General features: G+C 43.8%; 4 protein-coding genes across 4 annotated transcripts; all 4 read left to right on the plus strand.

Moving 5' to 3' along the window:
- Positions 1 to 1,573: 1,573 nt before the first annotated feature.
- F5Y00DRAFT_267001 (uncharacterized protein) lies at positions 1,574 to 2,181 on the plus strand (the record flags this gene model as incomplete). Its single annotated transcript, XM_048012011.1, has 3 exons — positions 1,574 to 1,663; positions 1,790 to 2,035; positions 2,086 to 2,181. The coding sequence occupies 3 exons, from the start codon at positions 1,574 to 1,576 to the stop codon at positions 2,179 to 2,181; spliced, it is 432 nt and encodes a 143-aa protein (XP_047859909.1).
- Positions 2,182 to 3,111: 930 nt separating this feature from the next.
- On the plus strand, positions 3,112 to 3,963 carry F5Y00DRAFT_267002 (uncharacterized protein; the record flags this gene model as incomplete). Its single annotated transcript, XM_048012012.1, has 4 exons — positions 3,112 to 3,135; positions 3,201 to 3,269; positions 3,377 to 3,832; positions 3,883 to 3,963. 4 exons carry the CDS (start codon positions 3,112 to 3,114, stop codon positions 3,961 to 3,963), a joined length of 630 nt encoding a protein of 209 aa, XP_047859910.1.
- A 695-nt stretch (positions 3,964 to 4,658) lies between these two features.
- On the plus strand, positions 4,659 to 6,487 carry F5Y00DRAFT_267003 (mid region of cactin-domain-containing protein; the record flags this gene model as incomplete). Its single annotated transcript, XM_048012013.1, has 3 exons — positions 4,659 to 6,086; positions 6,384 to 6,416; positions 6,470 to 6,487. 3 exons carry the CDS (start codon positions 4,659 to 4,661, stop codon positions 6,485 to 6,487), a joined length of 1,479 nt encoding a protein of 492 aa, XP_047859911.1.
- A 2,490-nt stretch (positions 6,488 to 8,977) lies between these two features.
- F5Y00DRAFT_213494 (uncharacterized protein) lies at positions 8,978 to 11,032 on the plus strand. Its single transcript, XM_048005541.1, has 2 exons — positions 8,978 to 10,104; positions 10,247 to 11,032. Exons 1-2 carry the CDS (start codon positions 9,127 to 9,129, stop codon positions 10,973 to 10,975), a joined length of 1,707 nt encoding a protein of 568 aa, XP_047859912.1. The 5' UTR covers positions 8,978 to 9,126; the 3' UTR covers positions 10,976 to 11,032.
- The last annotated feature ends 3,742 nt before the right edge of the window (positions 11,033 to 14,774 follow it).

Consider the following 14,774-nt stretch of genomic DNA (forward strand, 5'->3'; position numbering starts at 1 on the left):
TTTTTAAAAAATTAAATTTATTTAAAATTTTTATAATAATTTATATAAATTTTTTTTTATTTTATAAATATTTTATAAAATTAAAAATAATAAAAAAGAAATATTTAATAATAAATATTATAATATTACAGTAATTTTATAAATATTAAAAAATTAATAAAATTTATTAAATATATAATAAAAATAATTTTATTAATATAATAATAAAAGCTTTTTTAAATAAAAGTTTATAAACTTTTATTAATATAAATAATTTTATAATATAATTATAAAAATAGGTTAAAAAAAAAAAAAAATATATATATAAATAAAAATTTAAAAGTAAAATATATAAATAACATACGATATTTATATATATAATATATATTTAAATAATAAAAAGATTAATAATAACTTTATTAATTAAAAAAAAAAATTATTAATATTAAAATATTATTAATAAATAATCCTTATTAATTAACTTATATGTAAAATTATCCGGTATAATAATAAAGCTTATTAATTTTAATTAATATTTATATATTTTTATAAGGTAATTGGTTACATAATTAATCTTTCTTTATATAATATTAAATATATTATCTTTGGAAATACCTTCATTTTTGGATACCGCTCTTTACATGCAGACCTTGTCTTTCTAACAGGATTAAATCTTATCATCGAGTTAGATATCAAAGTCGGGCTGTGACGTACTTCTTGATTTTTCATGTTTATTGTATATTTTGAGGCCGATGTTCCTAAAGGATACAACTGCTAGCTTTACACCAACTCCCAGAGGGTGGTTGCTAGGTGAGAGTGTTCTTAGAGGCACGTCAGTCATTGTACAATTGGCCAACTGCCTGAGTCACGGTTCAAGAAATAAAAGGGATGTAAGGTTAGGTACTTACTACACGCCTTGTCTTCCCACCTGCCTACCTAGTGACAGACCTCACTGGATTAATCAGTGACTCAGGTTTTTTTTTTCGTACCTCAGTCCGTACCCTGATTCGAACTTCGATTTTAAAACCCGAGTCCACCTTATCTTTTAAAATTCCTGTTTCTTCCCAAGACCAATCAGGAATTCCCCTCTAAGAATCCTTGAATTCTTCTAGGCAGCTCAAATATCAGAAAGCTCTTCCACATCGATATCTATACTACGTATCGTAAGTCTTCTTATTTCCCTATCAACAAACCACGCGTCGACATCGGGTATCAACATTCCAATCAACCCGTGCCTTCTTGACTTAACGCTCCTACAACTTCTTAATTCCGTACATAACAACCTCGCCCAAATTTTATCTTCTATTTACGCGGACCTCAAAAACCCTTTTCATCAACGATTCATACCTTAGGTCCTATCCACAGCCTTCTTTCCTATACGGAACTTTATTTATCTCCTTCCACACTTATTCCTTAACTCCTCAACCTCGCCTTATTCAATCTGACCACTCATATTTCTTTCTAGCCTTCTTCAGTCGATATCTTTCCACATTAGGCCGCTCTGCTGAGACCGACCAAGGTATGTAATACCACCGTCTCCCTTTGAATTTATCCTTTATACCTAGGTACTGTATTAACCGTACTATACAATTAGATGTCGTACTTGATGTCGTACTTGAAGCCTCGTCTCTACCGCATTGGCGATGTGGACTATATCCAGGTCTCCGGTGATCCACTCCTTACAGTAAGTCCTCATTCAACTCATTTACGCTCTGCACCGTAACGTGCCGCCCCCCTCAGCGTCAAGCGCATTCCAATATTTCAGACTGGATTTAATGGATTCGTTACTGATGGATGTTCGAACCTGTAGATGGAGGAATACTCCCTACACCAGGTTTCAAACTATCGTGCCATTCAGAGCCTTGACCGAAGCCTCGCGGAAGTTGAGGAGATTCTAAATAAAGAAATGAATATGGAAATTGGTATGAAACTAAAGGAGATCATTGAGATTTGCAAAGAGGTCCGTGGGATTGTGGCGGAGGACACGGTCTGCTTCAACCTTCGCCCAGGAAAGGATTACGATGGACCCATGATCATTCTACGCCCCGCCAGAGATGTGAGTAATGACAACGGTTATCTCCAAGAATATAAGCTAATTAATCTCAGGAACAATTTAAAGCAATCGTGACTATGGTGATTCCCGCCATCCTCCTGCTCCTCCTTTTCACTTCGCCTTATGCTCTTCTCTGGAGAATCTTTTAATTGGCATAACGAGGGATCCGCTACTGGGTGTATATCCCGAGGATTAGGCCAAGGAGAATATCTTTGAGATAGAGTTTTCAAGAATTGAGGCCTTTCACTGATAAAATGCTACTGCAGCACCACCGATATGTGGTCTCGGTTATGTAATGTGTCCTGTCCTTACAGGCTAATAATATTCTGGCAACGAATATAGTGATTTGTCTTAGTAGTTCGCGAATTATATCAACATTTGATACAGCATGGTATCGTAACGGTATCTTGTCTGTATAATCTTGAATAATATCTTCTGTTTACTTGATACGATATCCAAATTACAGGTATTCTGGCTCCTAAGTCGAATTTATGAATAAACCTAGGATGCTAGGTCTACCCCCCTTCCTTTTATATGATCTAGGTATAAAGATAGATAAAAAGGGGAGACCTTGGAATGAGCCATACGGTACGGATCTCCACGAAAGGCAAAAAACGAGTGGTTGAATCATGGAGGGCTGTCCTAGCAATGATATAAATTTTAAGAGGGTTACCGTCGTCACGTACGTAACTACGAAGTTATCTAACGCGTAAAAGGTCAACAATGGTAAGCAAAAGTACAGCCATTAGGTACGTATCCACCTACCAACTTAGGTACCTCAGGTACATACGCAGAAACTCACAGATTTACAACTCACGAACTTAAGAAGCACAGACCTCAAAGCAACACATCATTTGGCAGGTGCCACCATGAAGATATGCTTGGGGGTATTAAAAGAATACCTATGCATTTCCAGCTATGCCTTCTTTTTCCCCTTTGTTTTTATAAACAGAAACCTAAACTTTACTTAACAAACATAAATAAACGGATAAAGGAACTTCTTAAATTAACCACTAAGAAGAACTTTGCATCCCCTGTTGCAAGCCTGGGTATTGCCCACACGCGGCATCTAAAATAACATGTCTTCCATGACAAAGAAAACTGTAAGTTGGCTTGCAATGTACATTTGCTTCTGAAGGGTATCTAGTTTAACTAATCCTGTTCCTAGGGAACGTCGGGACATATCTCCACCTCGTCTAACAACGATGTAGACCTCGAGAGTATTGCTTCGATCAGTGTAAGTTATATACGTTTACATTTTACAGGGGCCAGCTTAAGACTTCATGTTCTAGTAACCTTTCGTACTTCTATGTCCACTTGCTAATAGGTGTTTGCCGTGTTCAGGAGGCACTAGCGGATATCCAAGACCGACTGCGCTGCTACCATCGCAAGAGCCGTCATGTCCGGTTTTCTGACGGCGATGGGATAGAAACTATCGAAGTCCTCGTAAAGTTTATCACCGCTACTCAGAAGTGTCTGGGGGCCCACTGTGAACAGCTTGAGAACATTCGTTCCTATATCCAGGACAAAAATCTCGGTATTGTCAGTGATAACATGGGGGCTGTGAATAAGCACATTGTCGCTATAAAGGGGCAGATGGAAGAGTCGGTACGAGTTGCGTCACTGCTTCAGGTGCGCCTTGAGCTCCTACAGAATGACCACGCCCAGCTTGTACAGGCCAACCAGAAGAACATTAAGAAGGCCTTGCCGAGTAATCAGGACGAGGAGGAGCGCCGAAGAGCACCCCGGAAAGGGCCCCAAGAGGAGCCAACAAGAACGATGGATTATAATATATATTTCGTAAGACTCGAATAACCCCCTTAATTCGTTACCATACTGACAAAATATAGGTGCGAACTTTCTGCATCGCCGCGTTATTACTCATGGCTTATCTAGGATACCGCGACGTATTATTCTATGAGGAAGAATAAAACAGGGTGTCATTTTGATATCATGTTGGTGTAAAGGGGCTTAGGTCTGTGGCCTACTATTCACGGAGTCTGGATAGGTATATGTTACGCATTTATGAATGCTTACATGTGCTTTACCTTGTCATGAGGCGGCGTGCTGTCTCTGATTTAGTACTCCAGTCGTCCCACACGCCATAGATGTCCTTCGAGTGACGAAGTGTGAAGAGATACATGGACCTTTAGGTAGATAGCCCTGGTACACTTATTAGATGCATACAAATTCATAAAAATATTATATTGTAACCATGAATGAAACTTTGAATTTTCTGTCTATGGAAATCTAAGTGGAATTAGGATATTGGTAAAGTCATAAAGTGATGTTGTTAGTTCAATGACATCGATCGTCAGAAATTGTACTCAATACTACGTTAAGAAGCTTACGTAAGGTACGTTGATAATAGTGACTTACGTAAGTAGATCTAAGCTCATCGGCTGATAAGCAGATATAAACGATATAAACAGATAAGAACGGGCCTGGTGGGGACTTGTGGATTCATCGCCGAGCAACTAAAGCGTGATGCTGATGACAGATGCGAACGTGCAGTCTTACAACATTGAAGTAAAAAAAGGTACAACAAAAAATATCCATCATCCATATTCTATTCCACACGAACCCCCCGCATAGTCCAACAGATCAGATTCTTAAAGTTGGAAAGATGGATCCCGGACGACGTGCTATGATTTATGGCCGTAAGTCACCCCCTCGCCGCGATATCACATCTCCTAGACGAGATCTCAATAATAGAATCACCAAGTCATCGCGACCGACCCAGAACAAACCGACGAATTCTACCACCCAAAACTGGCTCAGTCAAGATGAACAGTCTCAACAATTTGTCGCAGATGAGGACAAATTCGTTTTAAAGCAGGCCAAGAAGAAGGCGGATATCCGTGTTAGGGAAGGACGAGCAAAACCTATCGATCTCCTTGCATTCAATCTACGATATATCGACACGGACCGCGACGTCTTCGACGACGATGATGCCGACGCTGATATTGATGTGCCTCCTCCTGGTACCGTTATAGAAGGGCTGAAGGAGTCTGCGCTTGACGAACTCGATGCTGACATTACTCCGTACCTGACTCTTGAAACGAATAAAAGGAATCAAGAATACTGGAAGGCACTGCAGACACTTTGCACCGATAGAAGACAGCGACTTCAACCCATGGGTCCTGAGGAACGTGTTGTCAATTCTGTCAGCGCCGACGTGGACAAAATACTTGGCCCCAAGAATCTCGAGCAGTTAGAGAAGCTAGAAGGCCAGATACAGACCAAGCTGCGTTCCAACGAGGTTATGGACACTGATTACTGGGAACAACTACTCAAGAGCTTGCAAATTTTTAAAGCAAAAGCTAAGCTTAAGAACATCTGCGAGGAAATCAGACAAAGTAGGATAAAGTTATTAGGGGACCAGGATCCTGAAAAAGCCAAAGAGCTTGCCGAATCCCAATCATCTGGGAGTACCGTTCATACTGGACCAAAGGAAACAGCGACGACTTCTGCTCCGAAGTCAAAACCTAATACGGCTTTTGTCTCGGCGGCCAGTAACCCGACCAGCGCACCACCTCCCGGTACTGCCAGATTTGCGACGAGCGAAAATGAAGATTTCTCTCAAGCTACCAAGGCTCTGTATGAACGAGAAGTTGCTCGAGGGATTAGCGAGAATGAGGAGATATTCACAGCTGAAGAGACAGTTCCGAGTGGTACGAAGCCGCAGTGGGCAGATAAATACAGGCCTCGTAAACCGCGGTATTTCAATCGAGTGCAGATGGGATATGAGTGGAACAAGTATAATCAGACGCACTACGACCACGATAACCCACCTCCAAAGGTGGTTCAAGGATACAAATTCAACATATTCTATCCCGATCTCATCGACAAGACGAAAGCACCCACATTCAAGATCATTCGTGAGCACGGAAGGAGAAGAGGCGAATCTTTTGCGCCGGCAGGGGAGGAGGATACCTGCTTGATTCGTTTCATTGCTGGGCCACCGTATGAAGATATTGCCTTTCGCATCGTTGATCGGGAATGGGATTATAGCGCAAAAAAGGATCGCGGCTTTAAGAGCAGTTTTGACAAGGTATGTTATGTCACACTTCTTTTTGAATTGCCTACGCAGTAGGTAAGCTTGTAGTGCTATGTCTCTATATCACATGTCTAGAAAGCACCGAATTGTGGTAGCCGGACTTGTTAGGGGTGGCAAACGCTGGCTTTAGGTACTTTCGGGTTCTATTTGACAGCCTTTAATTTGCCTATATCAAGCCACACCTAGCATTGCCGCATGGCGCGCATGTTTCGAATTACTTCTCCTCGGCTCATGCACATTTCCATCCCATGCTGTTGTCGAACTAGACCGTATCTAATATATTGCATCTAGGGAATTCTTCAACTTCATTTCCAGTTCAAGAAGGTACGTACCTTTATACTTGATCAGATCCTGATAAATACTGATATGTCACATAGATCTACTATCGGAAGTAAACCCAGCCACCATTTGTCAATAGGTTCTCAATGGCAAACGCAAGCGATTCTATTCATTTAGGCCACTATACAGCGTGGGTTTGTGTCAATCGCCTAACCCAATATCATGTGACGATATTTGGGTATTATATGGGAATGGCATTGGAAAATAATTCGCAAATATCATTCCGTCGTGGAAATGCATCGGAGAAGTGCAAATCACCTTAGTTTCTGTAGCACAGGGAACGGAGAGCTACCTTAACTCCCTAACCTGGTTGCGTTATAAGGAACTACAGTTGGAAAGGAGGAATCCTATTTAGGGGGGGGTTGTCATAGACATGTTAACGGTACAGAGACGGAGCTTTGGCCTGCTGTGAAGTTAATGTTTATCCCCGTGAGGGTTCCACTGTCTGCTAAATTTAGAGTGAACGCGTGGTGAATTATAAGTGAAAGTGTGGGATTAATTTGAAAGGCTCCTCGCGGGCTTGGCCATGGTCTTTACAGCCCGAGACACTCTTGTATGTTTTTATGAGCGAACGATCTAGGAACCCTTGTAAATTAAAAGCTTCGATCGAAATTCTAGAAGGGGTCGTTGCGATGACTTGCATGCGGCAGAAATGGCTAGGGGGGGCTCTTATTCAAGACAGTTTCAGGATCTTTTTAGTAAGGCTGTAAAAGGCGATCCCGCCGGAGACAGCGAGATTCAATTAATGATTGGTTCTATTTGGCGAATCTACTAATATTTACTCACGATGCAAGTATCCGGGCACGGGAAGAGAGCCCTAATCCCGCTGCTATTCTGCGCACAGTGTCTTCATGACGGCTTGCGTTGCCACCTACCTCACAATACCATTATTTAGAAGTCGATTAATTTAGAAGGGTTGTTTTTTTCTCTTTTCACTTTTCATTTTTCTTACTACTCATCATTATTATTAAAGTTATTCTTAAATTTTTTATCTTCGTCTATGTTCCGTTAAGTTAGTCGTTGCGAATAGTAATTGGTTTAAAATAATATCTATTATAGATGTGTCATAGCTTGTTTAACTGGCTGATACCCCTGACGCGCAACAAATCCCCGATAGCCACGCCCTGGACGACCTCTATATTAGACACACGAAACACAATTCCGTTTGCACAAGGATAAACACGCCGTATGCATGCAAATGTATGTAGTTATATGTAAAGGAAGCACACATGCATACATAGTACGCACACATGTGCTGACGCATACTAGATACGCATATATAATATACGAATACACGATTGTACGATATAGAGAGATATTTGGGATACATCCAGACAGCACTTACATACCACAAAGCTCTTTAAGTCTCCGACCAAGCTAAACTGTAATTAACTGATGTAGGCGAGACGAAGGAGAAGAAAAAATAATAATAATAAACATCAATCAAGAATTTCTAGAAATCCGGAGAAGGGTTTACCGGCGAAGAGAGTAGCCGGTGCGTTGGCAGGTTACAGATCAGATCGGTTGAGAACATCTTCAATAGCCTATGTTGTCATCGTCTGGCTTACAATAATACCAGAATACCTAGCCACAATAGCCCGGTGTTGTGGGAGTGCAAAGTTGCCTTGACCGGCGCCCCATTTCGGTCTACTCAAAATCTTTGCCCAACTACCCAGCTGGTTCTAGCTCCGCAGACTTTTATCCAGAAATTTATTTAAGGCTCATTTGACAGGAAGACAGAGAGCAGTTTACACCGTTAGGGACCCACCCACGTCACTGATCCTTTTTGCATTGGCCAACTCAACTTTGAACTAGGGTCTTGTGAGCAGCTTCTCTCCTTCCCAGCTTCCTTGTCGACGAGCTAGTAATAGGTACGTACCCCCTTTTTCCTAGATTAGAGGGGACGACTAGGGCTTTCCCAATCATCTCTACATCGTCTCTACATCTTGTCTAGGCATGTACGGATGCAAGTACCAACTTTGCATACATCCAGTAGGTACCAGAGTACATGTCCTAGGTAACCAGCCAGGTGCCACCGCCTGGGATCTACTGGATTATCTGTAGCTACTAGGATTCCATATGGGTCCGTCATTAAGTACATAATTCTTAATCTCATGTTGATGAGAGTACGATTTCCTACCCCAGTCCACCCTCCTTCCATCCTAGTACCGTACCAGCCGTACCAGCCGTACCCATTTACGTACCTCTACGTACTGTACAAGGTTCTATCCATTCTCTCTGCATCTAGTACGGACCTATGTACCTACATTGGCTTTCAAGGTGCCCATTCGTCTTGCACGGCATTGAGTTCCATACTCCATACAACCTCCATACAACATCCATACATCATTCCTTCAACTCGTCTGCATAGCCGGAAAATTCAACAACAACCTTAGACTTTACCTATACGCATACTTACATACCTCCCAAAGTACGCACTTAAACACATATCTATCTGCGTACCTCTTCTACCTCCTCACATATACCCGAGTTTCCTTCTCTTACCTCCTACCCATTATCCTTTTCATATCATCTCTACTCAAGTTTGTAATCCATTTGGAAAGCATACTTACCTTCGACCAATATTCGCGTCTTCAACGTCTTCTACTTTGGTTTGTTTCTCGCTTCGTTGGTGATCGCGGCGTCGTGAGCCAAGCCTGACTTTCTTAGTCGACAGCGTCTTGGACTCGCCGGAATGCAACAAAGATTCCCTGACGGCTTGCCCGTCAACTGCTTACCGTCTTGCAATCCAGCAACTAATCAAAGACGAAACTGCGCAACACAATCAACCGGTAACTCGGCGGATCTTCCCAGTGCAGACTCCTACTATATTCCCTCTCCGGCTCCACAGGTTGCGGAAGTAGGCCACCACGCCCAACCGCAAGCCCCATCTTCAGCTTTATTCCCCATGACAATCAATACGTCAATTCCGGCCTACCAGCACTCTCAGATCCACTCAGCTAGTTCCTCACCGCAGGGTGTATGGCCAACGCCACCTTCTACTACTTGTGAAGAGGAGTTCGATAACTATTCCTACCAAGGTTCACCCACGAGTGGTGCTCGCGGTATTCAGCCACTTGCGCCTTGCTCAGGACACCCTTCAGTTGCTAGTCCAAGGAGCTGGTCGCCCCAAGAAGCCCAGCACATTAATATCCACCAGACATTTCTTAAAGAATCAGATCAAATGTCCGCTTACAACTTCAGAGGCTGCTCCCAGTTGCAGCATGAGCAACAGTTGCATCCACAGATGGCTACGTCAGCGTATGAGAATCCCAACTTTCCTCCAGTCGACCTAGCTACAAGTAATATGACACAACCCGAGGTACCATCTATTACCGGCAGCCACCAAGAGCCCAACTCGGCTGTTATGGTCCAAAGTGAATCACCTCAGGCAGAACAAGGACTAGACACATCGTACAGCTCCTATAGTCAAGATGAAACTTCACAAGAAGTAGGTCAGGGGGTGGAGGAGAACGAGCAAGAGTCAGAGAAGGCAGATGGCCCTTACGCGCAACTAATCCATCAAGCGTTTATGAGCCGGCGCACACGCGCAATGACGCTACAGGAGATCTATCAATGGTTCCGTGAGAATACGGACAAGGAAAAGACAGACAAGGGGAACAAACGCAATGGATGGCAAAATAGTATCCGGCATAATCTCAGCATGAACCATGTAAGTTCGCCCCAATTTCCACGCATGATACTATAACAGCACGCACCTACCTAAGCATACTCCTGCTTTTGGTGACAATCTTTATGGGATTTTTAATTGTTGACTGGATTTACGACTAACTAATCCTTCCCAACAAAAAAAGGCTTTTGTCAGACGCGAACGAAAAGCGAGTTCCGATGACCCTCTAAACGGGTCGGGAGAGGCAAAAAAGATATCCCAATGGGTTCTAGAGGAATGGGCTGTAAATGGCGTACAGAGTACAACGCGCTACCGCAGTAAGGGAACTTCTAATCGCCGCGCCAAATCCAGAAACGCCTCACGGACGAACGCCCATGCTTCAGCGCGCGCCATGTCCGGCCGCAAGGGCGGGAAGAAGGCGGCAGCAAGCAAGAGAGCGATTCTAGGCCGACAAAACCCGGGCCCTATATTCACACCAAGCAGCAGTACTAGCAACCTTCAGGGACAAATGCAAAATGTCGTCTACGAGGGAATGCAGTATTCTCTTCCCACCCACACAAGAGACGAGCCGATGACACCCCCCGATCCTAGTCACGAGAGCATGATGTTAGCGTCGAACACAATGCAATCGATGGTATTGCCGACGAATAGCGCAAGCCACGAATTCTCTTTCGGGTCTAACGTTCCCCAGTACAGTCAGGCCGGCCACCATAATATGTACGCCCTTGAGAGCGTGACAGGGCTATACCAAGGCCACCAAGCACCTATTAACGTACAGGGGGGCCAAGGACTGCCTACGACGATGCATCCTGATTTTAACCCCCTATTTGAAGACCCTGACGACAACCGCAACAACAGGCTTTCATATACTTATTGGAGCCAGCCGGTACCAGGTGGTCAATTCCAGTCATAGTAACACTGATTTCCAACAAAAGACCGGCCCTAGTTGTGGAATTAGTGTTTGTAACATTGCTATTGGGCCGCTGACAGCTGATTTCAGGGGGGAAGTAAAGGAGGAAAAATAAAGTTAAAATAGGATAAGGATTGGAAATATGGACCAACCTTTATTTTGGCGCGGGAAAGCAATTCTTGGGCGCAACGCCACAGCCTTGTTACCTCTCTTATTAGAGGTTACTCTATACCATCTACCACACGTGGAAAGAAAGAAGAAGTTACTTGTACAACTTGTTCTTGCGTATGACACATCACTACAAATACTACCGACAAGCGTGAATCGATATACCATTGTCGCAGAAGCGAATGCGAACTACAATCCGAAATTTCCTTAGTCGCGTCTCTGCTGATCTCCGAAGTCGATGTCGATGTCTACCAATCATTTTGCGACTATATGATACGGACCGATCCTAAAGCATTCAAAAGGCCATAGATACAGTTTTGGTACCAACCGAAACGAAATATTATACTCGGAACTAGGCACGAATATGGACGGTTTATAGCACGGGATAATACAGTCGCGCGTAGCATTGCGCACGAGATACCAGCAGACGGAAAGAGTGTTTTAAGAGTCATCAGTTACCCCTTTGTTTTCTGATTTCCTTTTCTCTAGACGCCTCTTGCCATAGGATCGTTGGCGTATGGTTTATATCATCCGCGGTGCTTTTTGTTTCCAATATTTCCGTTGCATACCTCGTTGCGTTTCTTTTTCTTTTTGTACACCAGCAGGATGTGTTTTTAACTTCACGATTCATGTTTCCGCATGAGGACATGAGACATTAGGATGGGAGGAAGCAGTGTCAGTTAAAAAAAGATTTTCTACGAAATAGCTAGAGAGATGCGCGGTGTTAGGGGGGCCGGGCGACTGGAACGCGAATACCACACGTCAATTATTTTCACGCCTCGAGATTCTTTACGACCGGTTGTGATCAGGTCTCAATGTTTCATCACACCAGGGACATAGGGGATAGTCTTGGGGGGGTGCGTTTTTCAGAAGGCAGATGAAGAATTCCTGCTGCGTTGCGTTGCGTTGCGTTGCTTTGTGTGCTAGGACTGGTAGAATGGTATTGTGCGTTAAGCGCTGAGCCACATACACCGATCTGGCCTAGGCTACCTAAGTCAGTCATGGCAGGGGGAGGGGGGGGGGGATGATGAGATGGATGAGATGGGAGGTACGAAGTGCTCAAGTTGCGTGTGCTTATTCTGTATCGTTGTGCTACCTAGATTTAGTACGCGATAGTACTCCAACAAATCCAAGCCACTTAAGTTTCTATTTTGATGCGCCTGTCTTTCTTTCGTGTGTGTGGTGTGTGTGTGGTGTGTGTGTGTGCCCGGATTTTTCTTTGACTTCTGCATATTCTACGGTCGTATCCTATCATTGGCCAGTTGGAGGGCAGCCCATCTGAACTAGGCTAAGCGGCTTCTCCCTTACCCAGACTGCCGGGACGAGATCGACATGGTTGGTGAGGGGGTGCTCGGGTCCCAGACCGTTCTTCATGCCCTGCCCTGTCCTTGGCTTGTTCCACTCTTGGTTTTTACCTGGTTTAAGTCATGTCAGACCCGCATTTGATTGAGATGGTACCGCTATCTGACTACTTATGGAACCTGGGTATATTCTGGATTAACGTAATCCGTAACGGGTCGGGGGGTGTAGATCGGATAATGGGTAGGTACCTACCTACACTAACATATGTAGCTTAATTTTGGGAGGGGGGGTGGCTTTCCCGTAAATGATGCGGTAGGGGTATCCTCGCTGCTGGGGGTTTACATAGAAGACAATTGCATTGTTGAAGTTTATGTGCTTGATTTTGTGGGGGCGGTGGAGGGAGTGTAGGTAGGTGCTTGATACGATCGTGAACGGACGAGGATAGCGACGTATGAGAGGATGTAAAGTCACTATAGCCTACATGATAATTTGATTTATCGTTACAATTTTGTTGTTACTATGCCAAGTAAGTCAGTCTACGAGTGACTTATGCAGCACGTTTCAAAATTCCCAAGTATTGCCCTTCGCGGCTATTCTCGCTTAGTACAAGAGCAGCAAAGTAATTCCGACGACGTCTTTGATGATACGAGCCCACGTAGTCGATTAGCCAGCCAACCAGCCAGCCGGTCAGCCTGATACGGCGCTAATCGCGTGTAATAGAGCGGAATGCATGTCGCCAACCCTAATAAATAAGTCTACCTACCCGTGTCTACCTGACTACCTCCTCTACGAATTGCTCCCGGGGGTTAATAAATCGTAACGTAAAATTAATAGAACAAGCTAACGATCATTTAAAACTAGAAAAGAAATATCTAGAACTCGGGAGTAAAATTAGTTAGGTACCTAACCTAGACTAGAAACTAACGCTTTCTCCTCGGCACCCCCAGAACGGATAGGTAGGTAGGTAAATCCTAAGACAAGCTCTTGTCACAGGGCTGCTAGTGCTGAATTTGGTTTAGGGAGGAGACGAGGGTTGTTCTTTTTTTTTTTTTTTTTTCTTCATGGGGGACTGGGACTGAGACTGGGACTGACTGACTGACTGACTGACTGGATGGATGGCTTAGGCTCGCGTGTTTGCGGTGTTAGTCTGGTGGCTAGTTGAGGGTTGTCGCGTGTCGGGTCATGGGTAAGATAGGTTAGGTCAAGTTAGGTTAGGTTAGGGACCTCATTAACTATCCTGTCTCTTGGGTGGAGATGCGATGGTTTATAGATAGATAGGTAGCTAGTTGGTCATAGTAGAGGAATCTAATTAGACTAAGATACGGCGGCGCTTGATCGTGATAGCTTCTTCAGACGACTTTCCCTCTATTATCATTTTATCTCGTCGTCCAGTTGGCTCTAAGTGTAATGTGTAAGTACTAGGTATATACGAGGTACTTGGATATCAGATGCTAGTACAACATCTAGTGGCTAACTGTACATGCATCAGGTTAAGTTAGGTTAGGTATCTCTCTGTCACGGACCCTTCTCCATAGTACCAAAGTAAGTAAGGTACACTCTGCTCTAGATGGCGGATCCGCCATGCAGAGGGCGTACAGGGAAAATCCCCTACGCCCTAATCTTCCACGAGGTGCTCCTCGCGGCCCTCATTTGCAGCGGAGCACAAAACTCCACTTGGGCACGCAGCATGTTCCGGGCCAATGGCAGGTACCTAAATTGTCTCGTCGTTAAGAGACGGCTAGTTGGGATATATCGTACTGTACATGGTATAATTCGGTCACACGCTAACCGGGAAATATTTTGTACGTACAAATATCCCGTGGTCTGTCCTTGATAGGTTAGGTACCTTACCTACCTAGTCTGTCGTGTGGTAGGATCTGGGCTCTAGACAGTCTTATTGAAAAATTAAGCTACTAGGCGATTACACATCTGCCCCATGGCAAGAAACGTCTTGCCGGCATTCTAGAGGGCGTTTTCCTAAGCGCTAGATACCGATACCTAAGATAGACACGGTGCTTGATTTTAAGGGGCACAGTAAATATTTACCTACCCAAGTCCTTCTAATGTATAGTGCTACATACCTCCTAGGTAGGTATGGAGTGCTCCTAACCACATATACACTAACCCAGACAGAACCTAGGCTGCCCGCCCCTAACACACAGGGCTATTATCCCAAGTCATCGGTCTCATCTGAAGTCCACCACTCTCGAAAGAAGTGATTTGAAAAGAGGGGCAGGAGGTCCAGAATCTGGTTCGGAGGATGGAGATTTCGTGTCAGATGGATGGATATGTAGAGAGATAGAGCAAGTAGGAGAAAATGCCTCAATCCTGT

The sequence above is a fragment of the Daldinia vernicosa genome (genome assembly GCF_022497035.1).
Source record: "Daldinia vernicosa strain CBS 139.73 unplaced genomic scaffold F5Y00scaffold_89, whole genome shotgun sequence".
NCBI classification, from domain to species: domain Eukaryota; kingdom Fungi; phylum Ascomycota; class Sordariomycetes; order Xylariales; family Hypoxylaceae; genus Daldinia; species Daldinia vernicosa.

Coding starts and splice junctions, on each gene's coding strand:
- F5Y00DRAFT_213494 (XM_048005541.1), top strand. CDS start 9,127: ATGCAACAAAGATTCCCTGACGGCTTGCCCGTCAACTGCTTACCGTCT. Junction 10,105..10,246: donor ATAATCTCAGCATGAACCAT/GTAAGTTCGCCC, acceptor CAACAAAAAAAG/GCTTTTGTCAGACGCGAACG.